A 22,095-nucleotide genomic window follows, 5' to 3' on the forward strand; every position below is an offset into this window, starting at 1 on the left:
TTTTGAAACGTAGGGCCCAAGTTTCCCCAAGTGTTGCTCTGTTTTTATTTGGAGTAACTAAATTTTTTTGGAGTAACTTAAAAACCGCAATTCTCCCCATTTAATTTGCTCCAGTGTAAGTGAGTTAGTTAGGTTTTTTAAAAAAAAAGTTTTTTTTTTCCCAAAAGAGGGCGTTACGAGCCACTTACGCCTGTTTTGGCCATTCAAGCAAGTTTAGCCAGCTAAAAGTTACTCCAAACTAACTTAGGCCAACATATGAGGCCACTTGTGTCTGCTCAGAAAAACCTTGCGGTGAATTAAGAAATCTGCGCAGGTAGCCTCCAAATGACAGTGTTATGATAGGAATGCTAGTTTTTCTTTAAATCCCAAGCAGCGAGACTGGACAGGATGTAGGTGCTATCAGCCTGATTAAACAGAGTATATTTTTAGTAATGATAGCTAGATATTAAAAGTACTGGAAAATCTTTGAAGATTCTTTTCTCTCCCCCCACCCCTCCGCCAGGTCAAAACTCTTCCCTTCCCCTCCCCCCTCTCCCCGATCAAAACTCTCCCACTCCCCAACCCCCCGCCGCCACCAACTTGTCTCTTGTAGCCCTCAGCGCAGGAAGGCAGGGGCCGGCTTGTGCAGCAGGCCACTCGGCCCGGGATAGGGGCAGCAAGCATCGGCCCCTCCTACACAGCCTGCAGCACACATTCTAAGATTCTGGGGACTAGGAGCTACTGCGCATGCACGCACACTCTAGCATGTGTGCGCAGAGATCCCGGCACTGTTTTCACCGCCGGGACCTGGCTCCGCCCTTCGAATCCAGTTGCCACGCTAAGAGACCATGGAGGAGAGGCTGGGGAATGGCCAAACTTGGCCTGAAGATTTTTGGCACCCTTGGAGTTCTACAAAAGCGGCACACCTCTGATGAGTGCACCAGAAATCTGTACTGCCCAAATTTGGGCCCATAGTCACTGTTGTAATGTAGGAAACATGGTAGCCAATTTGCACACAGCAAGGTCCCACAAAATTACCAGAATGTTTTGGTGATGTTGATTGAGGGATAAATGTTGGGCAGGACACAAGGGCGAACTGCCCGCTCTTCTTTGAAATAGTGCCGTGGGATCTTTTACATCCACCTGAGGTGTCTGGCGGGTCTTCGCCGTAACGTCTCATCTGAAAGATTTTGTGTTCAAGTCTCTGGAGTGGGACTTTAACCCATGACATTCTGACAGAAAGGCAAAAGTGCTGCCAGTTAGCCATGGCTGCCACCTTTTAAGTTACACTATTTTAAACACATGCCTAAGTACATCTGCATGTGCTAAATACTGAACAAACCAATGAATGATTGAGCTCAATGTTAATGATTCTGAGGAATATTTATAAATATAGTAAATTATTGGAAAATTGTAAACAGTCTCGCCAGAATTGGCCTATGAGTCACCAAATTGCTGGTCATAGGAATGTGGGAAGGGAGGACCTTGAGACAATCACTATCACTAGGGGGGTAGTGCTGGACAGGCTAATGGGACTCAAGGTAGACAAGTCCCCTGGTCCTGATGAAATGTATCCCAGGGTATTAAAAGAGATGGCGGAAGTTATAGCAGATGCATTCGTTATAATCTACCAAAATTCTCTGGACTCTGGGGAGGTACCAGCGGATTGGAAAGCAGCTAATGTAACGCCTCTGTTTAAAAAAGGGGGCAGACAAAAGGCAGGTAACTATAGGCCAGTTAGTTTAACATCTGTAGTGGGGAAAATGCTTGAAACTATCATTAAGGAAGAAATAGCGGGACATCTAGATATGAATAGTGCAATCAAGCAGACGCAGCATGGATTCATGAAGGGGAAATCATGTTTAACTAATTTACTGGAATTCTCTGAGGATATAACGAGCATGGTGGATAGAGGTGGATGTGGTGTATTTAGATTTCCAAAAGGCATTCGATAAGATGCCACACAAAAGGTTACTGCAGAAGATGAAGGTACGCGGAGTCAGAGGAAATGTATTAGCATGGATAGAGAATTGGCTGGCGAACAGAAAGCAGAGAGTCGGGATAAATGGGTCCTTTTCGGGTTGGAAATCGATGGTTAGTGGTGTGCCACAGGATCGGTGCTGGGACCACAACTGTTTACAATATACATAGATGACCTGGAAGAGGGGACAGAGTGTAGTGTAACAAAATTTGCAGATGACACTAAGATTAGTGGGAAAGCGGGTTGTGTAGAGGACACAGAGAGGCAGCAAAGAGATTTGGATAGGTTAAGCGAATGGGCTAAGGTTTGGCAGATGGAATACAATGTCGGAAAGTGTGAGGTCATCCACCTTGGGAAAAAAAAACAGTAAAAGGGAATATTATTTGAATGGGGAGAAATTACAACATGCTGAGGTGCAGAGGGACCTGGGGTTCCTTGAAACTCTTTTTGGATTGAAATGTGAATGTCAAAACATGGTCTCGCTGTAAGCCAACAACGACGAGAATGGGATTCGAACCCATGCGTGCAGAGCACAATGGATTAGCAGTCCATCGCCTTAACCTCTCGGCCACCTCCTCTCTTAAGTAATTACCAGGAGTCCCAAAAAGTTAGTTTGCAGGTGCAGCAGGTAATCAGGAAGGCGAATGGAATGTTGGCCTTCATTGCGAGAGGGATAGAGTACAAAAGCAGGGAGGTCCTGCTGCAACTGTATAGGGTATTGGTAAGGCCGCACCTGGAGTACTGCGTGCAGTTTTGGTCACCTTACTTAAGGAAGGATATATTGGCTTTGGAGGGTGTACAGAGACGATTCACTAGGCCAATTCCGGAGATGAGGGGGTTACCTTATGATGATAGATTGAATAGACTGGGTCTTTACTCGTTGGAGTTCAGAAGGATGAGGGGTGATCTTATAGAAACATTTAAAATCATGAAAGGGATAGACAAGATAGAGGCAGAGAGGTTGTTTCCACTGGTAGGGGATAATAGAACTAGGGGGCACAGCCTCAAAATACGGGGGAGCCAATTTAAAACCGAGTTGAGAAGGAATTTCTTCTCCCAGAGGGTTGTGAATCTGTGGAATTCTCTGCCCAAGGAAGCAGTTGAGGCTAGCTCATTGAATGTATTCAAGTCACAAATAGATAGATTTTTAACCAATAAGGGAATTAAGGGTTACGGGGAGCGGGCGGGTAAGTGGAGCTGAGTCCATGGCCAGATCAGCCATGATCTTGTTGAATGGCGGAGCAGGCTCGAGGGGTTAGATGGCCTACTCCTGTTCCTAATTCTTATGTTCTTATGTTATGAAGTGCACGTGATTCACTTTATTGTGCTTAAATATTTTTGAGGATTGTGATAGGAGCACCAAAAAAGGTAGTGATTATTACTCTTTATTTAATGTTGAATTTCTGTTTTGATGGCCTCCAAAGAATACTTTTATGAGTCATCTGAAAACTTCTCTCAAAAACCACCTACACAATCAAGACCAGATGAAATATGGTGTTATCTGTAGGTACTTTTTAATGAGGACTTTACACTGGTACCGAATGCTCCCTGGCAAAAAGGATTGAGAGTTATGGAGAGATTAATAGATATGTTTGATACACACTGGGACTTAGAAAGAGAGTAACAGAGATCTTGAGTAGGGGCAAGACACATGCACTGTGAAAGCAGAAGGCTACATGGGCCAAGTAGCCTTTTCTCATTCTCAGCTCTCTCATGTTCGAATACTTCTTTTGTCCATCTATTCTCTAAGCTGAGATGCTAGATTTCTAACAAACATTTACTGATGGGGTAACATAGAAATATAGAAAATAGGTGCAGGAGTAGGTCATTCGGCCTTCGAGCCTGCACCATCATTCAATATGATCATGGCTGATCATGCAATTTCAGTACCCCATTCCTGCTTTCTCGCCATACCCCTTGATCCAATCATAGGTGAAGATTCAAATTTCGGTGAAAAATCTTTTTGTATAGTTGGGAAAATCCCTTATAATTAAAACTCTTACATCCATTATTCTCTTCTCCAGCATATGAAATTTAAGAAAAACTTAAAAAAAATATTCCAGGGCTATTAGTTTGAGAGAGATAACCATGATTAAAAATGATTTTTCTCAAACAAACCCATCTTAGTCTCCACTAGTGATATACTCTATAAAGCTTTCAACATTAACATCTTTTTCAGTCAGCTCAAAAATGTTTCAAATGTATATGGTAAAAATGATTAGTGTGCAGTACACCATGAAACTATTGGAACATTTAGATAGTTTGTGTATGCAATACAGATATGTAACCTACATTTAGATATTGTATATATGTAATATAGATGTATAACCTTAAGTAACAGGTAAAACATAACTAGAAATGTACAACGAAAACCATTCGTTGATACAGAAAACATTCCTACTATTCTGTCTTTTCCAACATTTATGCATAATTTTTCCTATTACTTGTGAGACAGAACTAAAATGTTTGAAATAGACCCACTGATTCTCATTCACTTCTATGCAGTTTTGCTAATAAAATACCTGCAAAGATGGCAATGAAAAATGGGTTAAAGGATATGAAAAATATGCTAAAATTAGTACAGATTTATAGTTAACACTTATTACAAGATGATCCTTTAATAATTAAATCCCTTTAACCCTAACAGACTATCAACTGCACAGAACAAGAACCATTTCCGCGTACAACACAAAAATGGTTAGGTATGATGATGTATTTTAATGAGAAGGAAAAGATTTAGAGGAGAGAAAAGGAAAATAAATCATTCTGCAATCCCATGGAACACATTTCCAAGAGATATTGTCCAATTGGAGGATAGGGAAGACGAATGGTAGTAAAAGTTTGCATCCAACATTACAAATAAAAAGGGATGAAGCAAAGGATAATCTCTGCGGGAGAGGGGATTAAAAGCAAACATACCATTGGTTGGGTGTCGAGCAAATGAGATAGAAAATCTTTTTACAGCAGAACTGCGTGTGGCGTCTGAGAAAGAGAAAAACAGGTACCTGAAATTTATAACAGCTAGCAGAACAGGGTTTAAAAAAAAAAGGATTAAAGTTAGGCTGCATGCAGGGTTGTTTAGAGGGAAAAAATAATTCAGTGAGAGTAAAAGTGTCAGCTGTTGCAGATCCCTTGGCTTTTGCTGAGTGTTAAGTGCATATTATAATTTAATGTTATGTACATCAAGATAACGAACTGCAAAGACCCATAGGTTAAAGCAGTTAGTGATATTTAGAGGGCATGTTGCCATTTCTTTCTCCAACCCGCAGTTCTTAAAAGCCCTCTCCAAATCACCATTGTGCCTCAAACCACACCCTTCAATAGAAGCATGGTTTTACTACCTAATCCAATAAACTGATCATGCATTTTAACCTCATTTTCATTTAATAGGCCAAAAGTATGTTCATTTATCAGGAATTAATCACATTCTTCACCACTGGCTTTAGAATTTTACAAATTAATGCTAGAATATAATCTTTCCGTTGACATATTCCAGTAACTAGTGCAACAAGTCAAGTTGATTTTTTAATACAATGTTATAGCGATATCATGTTCTAAATTTTACAAGTGGTTCACTATTATTTGTGCCAATGCTGAAAAAATTGACCGTTTAATGGTTAAAAATTGGTAACATTTTAAAGCTAGGGTTCAAATATGCACCCGATGCAAATAAAACATGTGTGCGTAAAAGCTGTGCGTGAAGTGTAGTTTGGAAATCCATATATGGTACATTTTGAGCACAGGCTGGTCCTCCAGGCTATCAGGTTTTGGAAAGGGAGAAATAGGATTCTGCTATTCTCATCACAGAATTCCAATATTTCTGAAAAAGTGGCTAGTGGCTGCAGGTTTGTCTGTGGTGGTGTGTGCACATACCATCAAAGCAGCCAGATGATGTCAGCTTTTTACGATGCGCACGAGCATAATCCTGTAGGTTAGGCGCACTCGAGGAACCCCCAAGCACAGTAGTGCTAAACAGGCCTGCACAGTGAGACCCTAATGGGAGTTAGAGAAAACACATACAAACCAGGTGTTCTTTGTTCCAGAAGAGGGATACATGCAGCATGCCTTAGAATTATGACAAGATTGATAGCTATTGTTATTAGTATGCCAAATACATCAACTATTAGACAATCCTTCTGTGCAAATACATCAGTTTATAAAAAGGTACAAAGCTAACACAGTTATATCTTATACCATCACATATTGAACAGTTAAACGGTTTCACCATTTAAAAAGCTCTAATAATAGTTTAATAGTTTAGATCATTTATGCAGGACATTTCTTTCTCCTTTCTCCCTCTCCATACCCCCATAAAAGATAAAATATTATGTAGAGATATCTCAAAAGAAGAAGATTCACCAAGTCAATCACCTACATCTTGTACTTGGTGATCATCAATTACCCGTTGAAATATTGATGCTCCTGCAAAAATGGGCCTAAACTCCATTCACGTTATAAGAACATAAGAAATAGGAGCAGGCCATTTGGCCCCTCGAGCCTGCACCGCCATTGATCTGATCATGGACTCAACTCCACTTCCCTACCTGCTCCCCATAACCCTTTACTCCCTTATCGCTCAAAAATCTGTCTATCTCCGCCTTAAATATATTCAATGGCCAAGCCTCCACAGCTCTCTGGGGAAGAGAATTCCATAGATTTACAACCCTCAGAGAAGAAATTCCTCCTCATCTCAGTTTTAAATGGGCGGCTCCTTATTCGAAGATTATGTCCCCTAGTTTTAGTTTCCGCTATGAATAGAAATATCCTCTCTGCATCCACCTTGTTGAGCCCCCTTATTATTTTATAAATTTCAATAAGATCACCTCTCATTCTTCTGAACTCCAATGTGTATAGGCCCAACCTACTCAACCTATCCTCATAAGTCAACCTTCTCATTCCATTTGCCTTCCTGATTACTGACTGTACCTGCATACTAACTTTTTGTGTTTCATGCACAAGGACCCCCAGGTTTCTCTGTACTGCAGCACTTTGCAATTTTTCTCCATTTAAATTATAATTTGCTTTTTTATTATTTCTGCTAAAGTGGATAACCTCACATTTTCCCACATTTTACTCCATCTGCCAAATTTTTGCCCACTCACTTAGCCTGTCTATATCCCTTTGCAGATTTAGTGTATCCTCCTCACAATTTGCTTTCCCACCCATCTTTATATCATCAGCAAAGTTGGCTACATTACATTCGGTCCCTTCATCCAAGTCATTAATATAGATTGTAAATAGTTGAGGACCCAGCACCGATCCCTGCGGCACCCCACTAGTCACTGTTTGCCAACCGGAAAATAACCCATTTATCCCGACTCTCTGTTTTCTGTTCGTTAGCCAATTCTCTGTCCATGCTAATATATTACCCCTAACCCCGTGAGCTTTTATCTTGTGCAGTAATGTTTTATGTGGCACCTTATCAAATGCCTTCTGGAAATCCAAATACACCACATCCACTGGTTCCCCCTTATCCACCCTGCTCGTTGCATCTTCAAAGAACTCCAGCATGACTTCTCTTTCATAAACCATGCTGACTCTGCTTGATTGAATTATTCTTTTCCAAATGTTCCGCTACTGCTTCCTTAATAATGGACTCTAGCATTTTCCCAACGACAGATGCTAGGCTAACTGGTCTATAATTTCCTGCTTTTTGGCTGCCTCCTTTTTTTAAATGGGGGCATTACACTTGCAGTTTTCCAATCTGCTGGGAGGGAGGAAATATACAATACTTCAGATTACTTTCACAAATTTCTCAATAACTGAAAAAGATGTCATCTTTGATGTAAAATCTAAGTGCCCAAACTACAAAACCCAAACCTCTTTATACTTTACATAAATCACAAGAGATAATAGCACCTATACCATCGTTTACTCCCATGTGCATGCTAATTGTTCAAATATCAACCTAACTTTGTGCTACATTTAAAAACTTTGTTTGTAATTATGCATAGCCATTTACAAAAAATTATCAGCTCCTCTTCAAAAAACCTTTCCAAATATAGAAATATTTGATGTCTTTAATCACTGAACCTGTACCAGAGAGAAAAAAATAATGCAAGATATTACAGCAAATATCAATTATTTAAGAAGCCAAGGCTTGTTAAATCAATTTGCTGCATACCCACGCTTTATGCGAGTGACTTCAAAATCCAGTCACAATGTTACAGATTCCTCACGTGGTGCTTGAATCTTTCAAATGAGGCAGTTTTAAAATTCAGTGTTGTTTTATACATCTGAAACTTCAGAAACATTTCATTTCTGTATTCACAATTTACACATGACTTTTTTTAATCCCAAAGTAAAACAACAAAAAATGCAGTGAAAGCCATCACTAAACAATAAAACACCAAAATGTTTTTCCTTTGCTGCCTATAGTTCCTTCTGATACCTGCACAGATCAATTTAATTCTAAATACTAATCATTTCCTTGTAACAAAAATGGAAGTAGAAACAGTAGAGATTATTATTTAGCAGTTGATCATACATATTCAGCACTTACCAAGTCCAGTGCATTTCTGTTCCACATAGGACCTTCCAGGTCGCAAAACAATATTGCTGTCCGCGAGAACCTGCACAGTAACAGTGAACAATGTTTTGAATATTTGAACGATTGAACAGTAAGAATAAAAAACAGTTTTTGTATTATGGCCTGTTTCAGACAATCAGTGTTAATAAGCTGCATGATAAATGTTAGTGGAAATGTATAGATGCAGACAATGATAGATCATGCAAAGTCCTTCAGCCTGAAATGAGTCCATTCCACCGACAATGTCCTTGCAATGGGATGAACATAGGATTAACACAGTGGTAAAATAAACATATGGGGAAAATATCAATTTACATAGCATACAGGTACCACTCTACGGCTTCATCAGTTAATTATACTGCACCTGTCTCAATAAAGACAACAAAACACAAACAAGTGTATTTGGGAGAATACATCTGTACTCCATGCAGGGGGTACAAGAGTACTTTTTGGACACTGCACATTCCTCATTAGCGTCTTACGTTGCAGTACCTCTTTTCATTTAAATTGCATTTTATTTTGGGTGCCTTGCATGTGAATATTTTTAATTCTTCAGACAGCTGCACCAAATAACTTCACCATAAAAAGGTTTTAATTCATTTCCGCCAATGTGGCTTGCTTCAGCTGAAAAAACGCTGCTTATCTAAGGTGTAAGCATCTTCCATGATTCTCACCAATATAAAACTATTAATGGGAATGGGAAGAGCATTTGCAATAAAGGTTTTAATAAATTTGGATTTATATGTGGATAAATGTGCGGCTACTTCACAGGAAATATTTGCACATATATTTAAGGGAGCAGCGTGAGCAGGTAAGAGAGGGCGACAAAGGACAACAGGGCGACAAAATTAGACGTCACAGAAAAGCAGGGAAGTGATTGGTTGGTGAGTTTTTCTCTCTCTTTTCTTGCTTTAAATTAAGGGCCTTAAATTAGAAGCTGGGATCTAATAAATTAAATACATTATAGATGGCAGGGCAGGCAATGTGGAAGCTTGGACACCATTGAGGTCCATGGCGACCACATCGGCAGCAAGTGTCTGCAGCTTGAGGAACATCGGCTCCGCGTTGATGAGCTGGAATCCGAGCTGCAGACATTACGACACATCAGGGAGGGGGAGAGTTACCTGGACGTCGCACCAATTAGATTAATTAATTAAAATTCGATCCGTGTTCAGGGACAGGAGGGGGTGTGACTACGAGTGAGGCAGGTATGGGGACTCAGGATGGAGTGATGGAAGAGCCTCAGCCCTTGCTCTTGTCCAACAGGTTCGAGGCTCTTACTCCCTGTGTGGACAGGAGCAGGGACTGCAGGGAGGATGAGCAAACTGACCACAGCACCGTGGTACAGGGAGCCATTCAAGTGGGGGAAGTAAAAAGAAACATTGTAGTGGTGAGGGACAGTATCATTAGGGGGATAGATACTGTTCTCTGCAGCTGAGAGCGTGAGTCCTGAAGGTTGTGTTATCTACCCGGTGCCTGGGTTAAGGGCATCTCCTCTGGGCTGGAGAGTAACTTGGAATGGGCGGGGGAAGATCCAGTTGTCGTGGTCCATGTGGGTACCAACGACACAGGTAGAACAAACAAAGAGGTTCTGCTGAGGAATTATGAGCAGCTAGGGGCCAAATAGAAAAGCAGAACCACAAAGATAATAATCTCTAGATTATTATCTGAGCCACAAGCAAATTTGCATAGGGTAAATAAGATCAGAGTTAAAGTTAAACACGTGGCTCAAAGACTAGTAATGGGGGAAATGGATTTTGGTTCGTGGGACACGGGCACCAGTACTGGGGTAAGATGGAGCTGTTCTGTTTGGACAGGCTCCACTTAGACCGTACTGGGACTAAGGTCCTGGCGAATCAAACTAGGGCTGTAGAGAGGGCTTTAAACTAATTAGTGGGGGTGGGGGGGGAGGGTTCAGGTGAGCGAAAATGTAAAAAGTCAAAGAATAAGGAGAAGGCAATAGAGCAGGGTAGCACTGCGGTATATGAAAACCAGAGCATGACAGGAAGGGATAGAATGTGTAAACATAAAGGTGAATGAGAAAATGGGGTCAAAACAGGAAAACAATGGTAAAAAAACACATTTAAAACTCTTTATTTGAATGCATGCAGCATAGATGAGTTGACGACACAAATGGGTATGATCTGAAAGCCATTTCAGAGGCGTGGTTGCAAGATGACCAAGGCTGGGAACAAAATATTCAGGGGTATTTGACAATTCGGAAGGACAGAAAGGAAAAGGAGATGGGACAGCTCTGTTAATAAAGGATCTGATCAGTGCGTTAGTGAGAAACAATATTGGCTCAGAAGATCAAGACGTTGAATCAGTTTGTGTGGAGATAAGGAATAATAAGGGGGAAAAGTTGTTGTTGGCATAGTCTATAGGCCCCCTAACAGTAGCTAAACTGTTGGACGGAGTATAAATCAAGAAATAATGGAGGCTTGTAAAAAAGGAATGGCAATAATCATGGGCGATTTTAACCATCATATTGACTGGACAAAGCAAATTGGCCAGGGTAGCCTTGAGGAAGCGTTCAGTTCATAGAGTGTATCCGGGATAGTTTCCTTGAACATTGCGGAACCTACCAGGCTATCTTAAATCTGGTACTGTGTAATGAGACAGGATTAATAAAAGATCTCCTGGTAAAGGATCCTCTAGGAATGAGTGACCATAACATGGTTGAATTTGAAATTCAGTTGGAGGTTGAGAAAGTTGGATCTCAAACCAGTGTCCTAAGCTTAAATAAAGGAGACTACAAAGGTATGAAGGCAGAGTTGGCTAAAGTGGCCTGGGAAAATAGATTAAAGTATGGGACGATTGATGAGCAGTGGCAGACATTTAAGGAGTTTTTCATAACTCTCAACAAAAATATATCCCAATGAGAAGGAAAGATTGTAAGAGAAGGGATAACCAACCGTGGCTAACTAAGGAAACAAGGGATGGTATCAAATTGAAAACAAAGGCATACAATGTGGCCAAGACTAGTGGGAGGCCAGAGGATTGGGAAACTTTTAAAAGCCAGCAAAGAACGACTAAAAAAATAATAAAAAGAGGGAAGATAGATTTTGAAAGTAAACTAGCATGAAATATAAAAACAGACAGTAAGCGTTTCTACAGGTACATAAAAAGGAATAGAATGGCTAAAGTAAATGTTGGTCCCCTAGAGAGGATAAGACTGGGGAATTAATAATGGGGAACAGGGAAATGGCAGAGATGTTGAACAAATATTTTGTATTGGTCTTCACGGTAGAAGACACTAAAAACATCTGAATTGTGGATAATCATGGGGCTATAGGGAGGGAGGTACTTAATACAATCACTATCACTAAAGAAGTAGTGCTCGGTAAAATAATGGGACTAAAGGTGGACAAGTCCCCTGGATCTGATGACTTACATCCTAGGGTCTTAAAAGAAGTGGCTGCAGAGATAGTGGATGCATTGGTTGTAATCTACCAAAATTCCCTGGATTCTGGGCAGGACCCAGCAGATTGGAAAACCGCAAATGTAACGCCCCCATTTAAAAAAGGAGGCAGACAGAAAGCAGGAAACTATAAGCCAGTTAGCCTAACATCTGTTGTTGGGAAAATGCTGGAGTCCATTATTAAGAAAGCAGTAGCAGGACATTTGGAAAAGCAGAATTCAATCAAGCAGAGTCAGCATGGTTTTATGAAAGGGAAATCATGTTTGACAAATTTGCTGGAGTTCTTTGACGAAGGAACGAGCAGGGTGGATAAGGGGGAACCAGTGGATGTGGTGTATTTGGATTTCCAGAAGGCATTCGATAAGGTGCTACATAAAAGGTTACTGCACAAGATAAAAGGTCACTGGGTTGGGGGTAATATATTAGCATGGATAGAGGATTGGCTAACTAACAGAAAACAGAGAGTCAGGATAAATGGATCAGTTTCCGGTTGGCAAACAGTAACTAGTGGGGTGCCACAGGGATCGGTGCTGGGGCCTCAACTATTTACAATCTATATCAATGAATTGGATGAAGGGACCGAGTGTAATGTAGCCAAGTTTGCTGATGATTCAAAGATGGGTGGAAAGCAAATTGTGAGGACACAAAAAATCTGCAAAATAGACAGGCTAAGTGAGTGGGCAAAAATTTGGCAGATGGAGTATAATGTGGGAAAAAAATTTGGCAGAAAAAATAGCAAAGCAAATTATAATTTAAATGGAGAAAAATTGCAAAGTGCTGCAGTACTTGGGGGTCCTTGTGCATAAAACACAAAAAGTTAGTATGCACGTACAGCAAGTAATCAGGAAGGCAAATGGAATGTTGACCTTTATTGCAAAGGGGATAGAGTATAAACACAGAGAAGTCCTGCTGCAACTGTAAAGGGTATTGGTTGGGTCACATCTAGAGTACTGCGTACAGTTTGGTCTCCGTATTTAAGGAAGGATATACTTGCATTGGAGGCTGTTCAGAGAAGGTTCACGAGGTTAATTCCAGAGATGAGGGGGGTTGACTTATGAAGGGAGATTGAGTAGGTTGGGCCTATATTCACTGGAGTTCAGAAGAATGAGAGGTGATCTTATCGAAACCATGATCTTATTGAATGGCGGAGCAGACACGAGGGGCAGGTCGCCTACTCCTGCTCCTATTTCTTATGTTCTTATTTTCAAATTTGGAAGCAGGGGTTGGTATGATTACTCTCCATTCATTGAAAGTATGCAACAATGTGTTGGGATGCATCGCAATGGCTTTCGACCAAGTTGAAATAAGTTACTCTAACTTTTTATAGGCAATTGGTGAGGTTGCATTTGGATAATAATGGATAAAAGAGCAGTTTATAGCACTGTATGCTCGGATATTATTGCATTGGAGAAAGTTCACTTGATAGAAACATAGAAACACAGAAAAATAGGTGCAGGAGTAGGCCATTCAGCCCTTCGAGCCTGCATCACCATTCAATAAGATCATGGCAGATCATCACCTCAGTACCCTTTCCCGGATTTCTCTCCATAACCCTTGATCCCTTTAGCCGTAAGGGCCATATCTAACTCCCTCTTGAATATATCCAATGAACTGGCATCAACAACTCTCTGCGACAGAGAATTCCACAGGTTAACAACTCTCTGAGTGAAGAAGTTTCTTCTCATCTCAGTCCTAAATGGCTTACCACTTATCCTTAGACTGTGTCCCCTGGTTCTGGACTTCCCCAACATCGGGAACATTCTTCCTGCATCTAACCTGTCCAGTCCCGTCAATATTTTATATGTTTCTATGAAATCCCTTCTCGTCCTTCTAAACCCCAGTGAATACAGGCCCAGTCGATCCAGTCTCTCCTCATATGTCAGTCCTGCCATCCTGGTAATCAGTCTTGTGAACCTTCGCTGCACTCCGTCAATAGCAAGAACGTCCTTCCTCAGATTAGGAGACCAAAACTGAACACAATATTCCAGGTGAGATCTCACCAAGGCCCTGTACAACTGCAGTAAGACCTCCCTGCTCCTATACTCAAATCCCCTAGCAATGAAGGCCAACTTGCCATTTGCCTTCTTCACCACCTGCTGTACCTGCATGCCAATTTTCAACGACTGATGTACCATGGCACCCAGGTCTTGTTGCAACTCCCCTTTTCCTAATCTGCCGCCATTCACATAATTTTCTGCCTTCGTGTTTTTGCACCAAAGTGGATAACCTCACATTTAGCCACATTATACTGCATGTGCCATGCATTTGCCCACTCACCTAACCTGTCCCAAGTCACCCTGCAGCCTCCTAGCATTCTCCTTGCAGCTCACACTGTCACCCAGCTTAGTGTCTTCTGCGAACTTGGAGATATTACACTCAATTCCTTCATCTAAATCATTGCAAATTGTAAATAGCTGGGGTCCCAGCACTGAGCCCTGCAGCATCCCACTTGTCACTGCCTGACATTCTGAAAAGGACCCGTTTATCCCGACTCTCTGCTTCCTGTCTACCAACCAGTTCTCTATCCACGTCAATACATTACCCCCAATACCATGTGGCTTAATTTTGCACACCAATCTCTTGTGTGGGACCTTGTCAAAAGCCTTTTGAAATTCCAAATACACCACATCCACTGGTTCTCCCCTGTCCACTCTACTAGTTACATCCTCAAAAAATTCTAGAACATTTGTCAAGCATGATTTCCCTTTCATAAATCCATGCTGACTTGGACCGATCCTGTCACTGCTTTCCTAATGCGCTGTTATTTCATCTTTAATAATTGATTCCAACATTTTCCCCACGTCTGATGTCAGGCTAACCGGTCTATAATTCCCTGTTTTCTCTCTCCCTCCTTTCTTAAAAAGTGGTGTTACATTAGCTACCCTCCAGTCCATAGGAACTAATCCAGAGTCGACAGACTGTTGGAAAATGATCACCAATGCATCCACTATTTCTAGGGCCACTTCCTTAAGTACTCTGGGATGCAGAATATCAGGCCCTGGGGATTTATCGGCCTTCAATGCCATCAATTTCCCAAACACAATTTCCTGACTAATAAGGATTTCCTTCAGTTCCTCCTTCTCCCTAGACCCTCTGTCCCCTAGTATTTCCGGAAGGTTATTTGTGTCTCCCTTCGTGAAGACAGAACCAAAGTATTTGTTCAATTGGTCTGCCATTTCTTTGTTCCCCATTATAAATTCACCTGATTCTGACTGCAAGGGACCTACAATAGTCTTCACTAATCTTTTTCTCTTCACAGATCTATAGAAGCTTTTGCAGTCAGTTTTTATGTTCCCAGCAAGCTTCCTGTCATACTTTATTTTCCCCCTCCTAATTAAACCCTTTGTCCTCCTCTGCTGAATTCTAATTTCTCCCAGTCCTCAGGTTTGCTGCTTTTTCTGGCCAATTTATATGCCTCTTCCTTGGATGTAACACTATTGTGGCTGAACCATGGCTAACAAGGGAAATTTCCTGACTTGCAGTCAGAATCACTTGAATTTATCTTGGGGAACAAAAAAATGGCAGACCAATTGAACAAATACTTTGGTTCTGTCTTCATGAAAGAAGACACAAATAACCTTCCGGAAATACTAGGGGACTGAGGTCAAGGGAGGAGGAGGAACTGAAGGAAATCTTTATTAGTCAGGAAATTTCCCTTGTTAGCCATGGTTGAGTCACCTTCCCTGTTTTATTTTCACTCCAGACCGGGATGTACAATTGTTGAAGTTCATCCATGTGATCCTTAAATGTTTGCCATTTCCTATCCACCGTCAACCCTTTAAGTATCATTTGCCAGTCTATTCTAGCCAATTCACATCTCAATCCATCGAAGTTACCTTTCCCTAAGTTCCAGAACCAGGGGACATAGTCTTAGGATAAGGGGTAGGCCATTTAGGACTGAGATGAGGAGAAACTTCTTTACTCAGAAACTTATTAACCTGTGGAATGCCCTGCCGCAGAGAGTTGTTGATGCCAGTTCATTGGATATATTCAAGAGGGAGTTAGATATGGCCCATACGGCTAAGGGAATCAAGGGGTATGGAGAGAAAGCAGGAAAGGGATACTGAGGGAATGATCAGCCATGATCTTATTGAATGGTGGTGCAGACTCGAAGTGCCGAGTGGCCTACTCCTGCACCTATTTTCTATGTTTCTAGTCTCTGAATTAACTGTGTCACTCTCCATCTTAATAAAGAATTCTATCATATTATGGTCACTCTTTTCCAAGGGGCCTCGCACAACAAGATTGCTAATTAGTCCTTTCTCATTACACATCACCCAGTCGAGGATGGCCAGCCCTCTAGTTGGTTCCTCCACGTATTGGTCTGGAAAACCATCCCTAATACAGTCTGCGAAATCCTTCTCCATCGTATTGCTACCAGTTTGGTTAGCCCAATCTATATGTAGATTAAAGTCGCCCATGCTGTACAGTTATTGCATGCATCCCTAATTTCTTGTTTGATGCTGTCCCCAACCTCACTACTACTGTTTGGTGGTCTGTACACAACTCCCACTAGCGTTTTTTGCCCTTTGGTATTCCGCAACTGTATCCATACAGATTCCACATCATTCAAGCTAATGTCCTTCCTTACTATTGCGTTAATTTCCTCTTTAACCAGCAACCCCATCTCCCTTTCCTTTCTGCGCATCCTTCCTGAATGTTGAATACCCCGAGATGTTGAGTTCCCCAGCCTTGGTCACCCTGAAGTCATGTCTCCGTAATCCCAATTATATCATATTCGTTAATAGCTGCCTGCTTAGTTAATTCGTCCACCTTATTACGGATACTTCTCGCATTGAGGCAGAGCCTTCAGGCTTGTCTTTTTAACACACTTGGCCCCTTTATAATTTTGCTGTAATGTGCCCCTTTTTGATTTTTGCCTTGGGTTTCTCTGCCCTCCACTTTTACTTTTCTTCTTTCTATCTTTTGCTTCTGCCCCCATTCTACTTCCCTCTGTCTCCCTGCATAGGTTCCCATCCCCCTGCCATATTAGTTTAACCCCTCCCCAACAGCACTAGCAAACACTCCCCCTGGGACATTGGTTCCGGTCCTGCTCAGGTACAGACCGTCCGGTTTGTACTGGTCCCACCTCCCCCAGAACCGGTTCCAATGTCCCAGGAATTTGAAGCACAATTCCCTTAGCCACAGTTTATTCCATGTGGTGTGGCAGAAGATAGAAGTACGCGGAGTCAGAGGAAATGTATTAGCATGGAAAGAGAATTGGCTGGCGAACAGAAAGCAGAGAGTCGGGATAAATGGGTCCTTTTCGGGTTGGAAATCGGTGGTTAGTGGTGTGCCACGGGGATCGGTGCTGGGACCACAACTGTTTACAATATACATAGATGACCTGGAAGAGGGGAGAGAGTGTAATGTAACAAAATTTGCAGATGACGCTAAGATTAGTGGGAAAGCGGGTTGTGTAGAGGACACAGAGAGGCTGCAAAGAGATTTGGATAGGTTAAGCGAATGGGCGAAGGTTTGGCAGATGGAATACAATGTCGGAAAGTGTGAGGTCATCCACCTTGGGAAAAAAAACAGTAAAAGGGAATATTATTTGAATGGGGAGAAATTACAACATGCTGAGGTGCAGAGGGACCTGGGGATCCTTGTGCATAAATCCCAAAAAGTTAGTTTGCAGGTGCAGCAGGTAATTAGGAAGGCGAATGGAATGTTGGCCTTCATTGCAAGAGGGATGGAGTACAAAAGCAGAGAGGTTCTGCTGCAACTGTATAGGGTATTGGTAAGGCCGCACCTGGAGTAGTGTGTGCAGTTTTGGTCACCTTACTTAAGGAAGGATATACTGGATTTGGAGGGGGTACAGAGACGATTCACTAGGCTGATTCCGGAGATGAGGGGGTTACCTTATGATGGTAGATTGAGTAGACTGGGTCTTTACTCGTTGGAGTTCAGAAGGATGAGGGGTGATCTTATAGAAACATTTAAAATCATGAAAGGGATAGACAAGATAGAGGCAGAGAGGTTGTTTCCACTGGTAGGGGAGACTAGAACGAGGGGGCACAGCCTCAAAATACGGGGGAGCCAATTTAAAACCGAGTTGAGAAGGAATTTCTTCTCCCAGAGGGTTGTGAATCTGTGGAATTCTCTGCCCAAGGAAGCAGTTGAGGCTAGCTCATTGAATGTATTCAAGTCACAGATAGATAGATTTTTAACCAATAAGGGAATTAAGGGTTACGGGGAGAGGGCGGGTCAGTGGAGCTCAGTCCACGGCCAGATCAGCCATGATCTTATTGAATGGCGGAGCAGGCTCGAGTGGCTAGATGGCCTACTTATGTTCCTAATTCTTAAGTTCTTATGTAAAGCACATAGATCAGAAAGGTCCTAAGTTGTATCTCTGGCCTGAAATGAACTCAATCATTTGAAGGCATCAGGGAAAATGCTAACATCACAAGTTAAATCTGACGGGTTCGCACATGAGGTGCAACCATTTGGTTAAGGTACCGGAGTTTTGCTTGCAAATGTGAAACTGTACAACAGAAATCAGCATCCTCAAGAGGACAGAAAATTGTAATTAAAAAATAAGAATAAAGTAAAATTTACTGAACTGAATTAGTTTTCAATCAGGATAGATAACTGGGAGGACACCTGATCCAAGTTTTTAAAAATACAAAGGAATGCATAATTTAGAGGCAAGCAGGTTGTTTAATTTGGATTGTGAATACAGAACTAAATGGCGTGGATTTGAGATTAGAAGGAATTATTCCCCTCCCATATGTACAGAATAGGGGTATATGTAACTGATTCCCACCTAAAGGTCCCGTTGCGTTAATTATACTTTTAAAAGAGCTGAATGGATATTTTGTTCAAAACAGATTTCAAGCTTATAAGTATATGCAAATGATGGGAGTGCCGAATGGAACATAGTGGATCCTCAGCCACTGGGACCTTGGCAATGCGATGCCAAAAGACAACTGTTCAAGGAAGCATAATATTGTGTGTAAGGTCAAATAGGTGAATTGAGTTTTGCTTGATTTATCTTTACTTGGTGGAATAAGAAAGAAACTCAGGAAATTTTCGTCAGGAGATTAAACGAGTTGGATAGAGTTCATGTTAAGATTGGATGGTATATTCAATAGAAGGAACAGGCTTGATGGTCCAATTGCTCTTTTGTCATTCCATATTTTTATGTTCTTAAGTGAGATAGGCAATACCAGATTTTCCCACTTCTTGATTTGTAATCTTTCCATTTCTTGATTTGCAGCCTTCCATTGTCTGAAGTGCTTTTGAGCAAGGCTGAGTTACAGAGTTTCAAAAGGACAGGAAGTTCTGTGACTAAAACCCAGAGTCATCAGCTAAGGAGTACCTGTGTTGCAACTGCTAGTCTACCAGTCCATTTTTCACAGTGTATTTATTTAAAAGAAACTATCCGCTGAGCTACATCTAGTTAGGGCATAAAATAGTTCTGATTTAGGGGCAATTTAAACCTAACTCACCAGGTTGGAATGCCAGTTTTGCACACCGCCCAATATTACTCTCCATTGACTTCAAGAGAGAATAAAATCATGTGGGGTGTAAAACTGGTGTTGCACCCGGTCCAGTCAGTTTCCCGATGGATGGGTTGGGTTAAAATCGGTCGCAATGTTTTCAAATATACTGATCAATGAAATTGGTACTGCAACATTCAAGTTAATAGAGAACGGACCTGCCAAAGTTCTGTAAAGAATAGCATAAAGAAATGCAAGAGCAGCAACCATATTAAGTTCTTTCATGGATAAGCACCAAAATTGCAAAATCTGAATGTGTTTTACAATGAAAATAACTGTGCTAGAATCAAATCAATGTACTATTGTCTGAATACATAGGATAACTATTCAAATTATTTCCACTTAATTTGCCAATTAAAAAAATCTTGTGTTCATTGTTTTATAATTAAAGGGGTCAATGTTAAAATTAATAAGAGGGGCTTTTAAGACAGACCTGAGGAATTACTGTGAATGTTTGACCAGTGAAAATGGCGATTTTCATAAAAATGAAGGAAAATTGAAAAACCTGTTGCCATGAGCCAAAAATACTTGATGTGAAAGCCAATGATTTGGGGGAGACAGGGGAAGAAGTGATTTGTTCCCCTGATCTGCGTCTTCGACGCCCAGCACCCACACCACTAGTGTAATGCATCCAGGTACCACTACACTCTGGGCTAGACAGACTCAGGGGGCTCTCTTCCTGGAAGTGAGAAAAGGGGGCAAAAAACAACAGCAAAGCATGCAAAGTTAGACATATTTAAACCAAAAGAATCAATAAAATCACTACCAACTGTGTATCACAAGTTACTAACCATCTATTATGTCAGTAGCATCTGACAATCCCACAGTAGAAATACCAAATCAACCACAGATTCTTATTTAAAAAAATAAAACTTACCATAAAAAATACCTTATTGGCATGCATACAGACCATACTGTTCTTTAAAAAAATGAACCCGTTTAGAGGAGTAGGCTATACGAGAGTTTTTTTTGCAGGGTCAGTGGGTAGGCTTCCAGTTTGCAGTAGAGCCTGTATGCATATCAATACAGTAATCAAATACTTAATCCAGAAGTTACAGGTGTAAAATATAAAGCAAGACTTGACACATGTATGATCCAGATGGATTTAAAAATAACAATGTGATCAACACAAGAGAAACACCCTATAACAATTAAAATTTGCTGTACATAATTAATATAATCATTTTTACTTTTTGCCTCCAATTCATTTTAAGCTTGCAATCTAAAACATTCAAAAAAATAATTTCAAGCTGTTCCCCTCCTCTGTAATTATACTCTGATCCAAAACATGATGCTTGGGTACTTTGCAATGTTTCCCCTAAGCTGCATGGCCGGGCAGCTGTCTGGAGGTCCTGCTCAGCCCGGGACCAGCTTTTCAAATGGGAAGTTTCTAGCGAGAATCTTGGATTGGGCCGCGCAGCTTGTTAAAGGGACCGCACACCCAAAAAAAAAATCACGGGGTACATTATGAACACTATGTACAAAAGGGATATCCTCCTTTGAAGCAGGGAGCCAGATCAATATGTTGCAACCAATGAATGGGCAGCATAGACTGATTCGGTCCTAAACATAGCATGAAATTGAGGCTCCTATGTTCCACCTTTAACTTGACATCAAGTATTGCTCAAAACATCAAGTAAGCTGAGCAAGAGAGAAAAAGAACGAGAGAGAAAAAAAGAGAGAAAGAAAGAAAGATCGTTCACTATGCACTAAAAAGCAAGGTGACCAACTAGAGACAGAGCAATGAGAAAGAAGCAGGGGGAAATTAAGTATGTCGAGGAGCAGCAGACTCAGCAAAAGAATTTGAAAAATAAATCACCAAATCATATTTGAAAAATAAATGCCTGCCTGATTCAAACTAAGATCCCATCAACTGTTGTGCATAGGTAGCCAAGAGCATAGTGAGTGGAGCAATTTGTTTGGAAAAAGGAACTACAGCCTAGAATTATGCAAGGGCACAGCAGGCCAGACGTAAAGGCCAAGTGGGCCAGATCCAGCCTGTGAGCCACAGGTTGGACACCCATGATGTACATCCAGTATGTGCCTTCTTTAACCTCAACACTCTGTAGATTACATATTTATGATATATATAGTACATCTATTATTATACCCTGTTTGTCAAATATACAATTTATGATGCGTTTTAATAAAACAAAGATCTGTGCAACCAGAACAAGAAAAAACAAACAGGTGTGGCTTAATAATCAATAATAAAAGGAAAAAAAATAAGAACATATTACAAGACACAAACACGAAGGCAAATACTAAGCCAGATGTTAATGTGAAATCCAAAATGTGCATTTACACCTTAAATTCAGGTGACTGTAAAGCTAGCTAAATATTTTAACTTGTAAATATCTGTGACAAACAGATTTGATTAGGATATAAAATGGGATAAGCACAAAAATAGATAAGGAAAGACTTGATGGAAGGGTGTCAAAATTACTCATTGCATTAGAACTCCTGCATAATTGAGCAAATATGGAGTCATTTTTCATGTTCAATAATACAGCACTTATGTGCTACTATCTGGTGTCACTGCTTTTAATTCAAATTACAAGTGCCATGTCAGTCATGTTTAGCTTAATTCTTTTTTATAAGCCAAATAAAGCTACCTCGTCAAAAACCTAAGCAATTACTTCACTCTAACTGATCAGAATTTCTACTTAATAAAAACTGGCAT

General features: G+C 40.9%; 1 protein-coding gene and 1 non-coding gene across 11 annotated transcripts in view; both read right to left on the minus strand.

The window, feature by feature from the left end:
* Positions 1-22,095, minus strand: part of ppip5k2 (diphosphoinositol pentakisphosphate kinase 2) — a 247,870-nt gene that overhangs the window by 51,879 nt on the left and 173,896 nt on the right. For 6 of the 10 annotated variants that reach the window (XM_070884183.1, XM_070884197.1, XM_070884163.1 and 3 more), the window contains 3 exons: positions 19,918-20,091; positions 8,463-8,532; positions 4,880-4,942 (listed from right to left, as the gene is read on the minus strand). In XM_070884183.1, the coding sequence (XP_070740284.1) occupies positions 4,880-4,942; positions 8,463-8,532; positions 19,918-20,091 (307 nt within the window). Of the gene's footprint in view, positions 1-4,879; positions 4,943-5,833; positions 5,954-8,462; positions 8,533-19,917; positions 20,092-22,095 lie in introns of all 10 variants that reach the window. The other 4 variants (XM_070884220.1, XM_070884175.1, XM_070884203.1 and 1 more) reach the window with 4 other exon arrangements.
* On the minus strand, positions 2,457-2,538 carry trnas-gcu (transfer RNA serine (anticodon GCU)). The gene has a single exon. It is a non-coding gene; the product is annotated as a tRNA-Ser (tRNA).

This window comes from Pristiophorus japonicus, chromosome 1 (genome assembly GCF_044704955.1).
Source record: "Pristiophorus japonicus isolate sPriJap1 chromosome 1, sPriJap1.hap1, whole genome shotgun sequence".
NCBI lineage: Eukaryota > Metazoa > Chordata > Chondrichthyes > Pristiophoridae > Pristiophorus > Pristiophorus japonicus.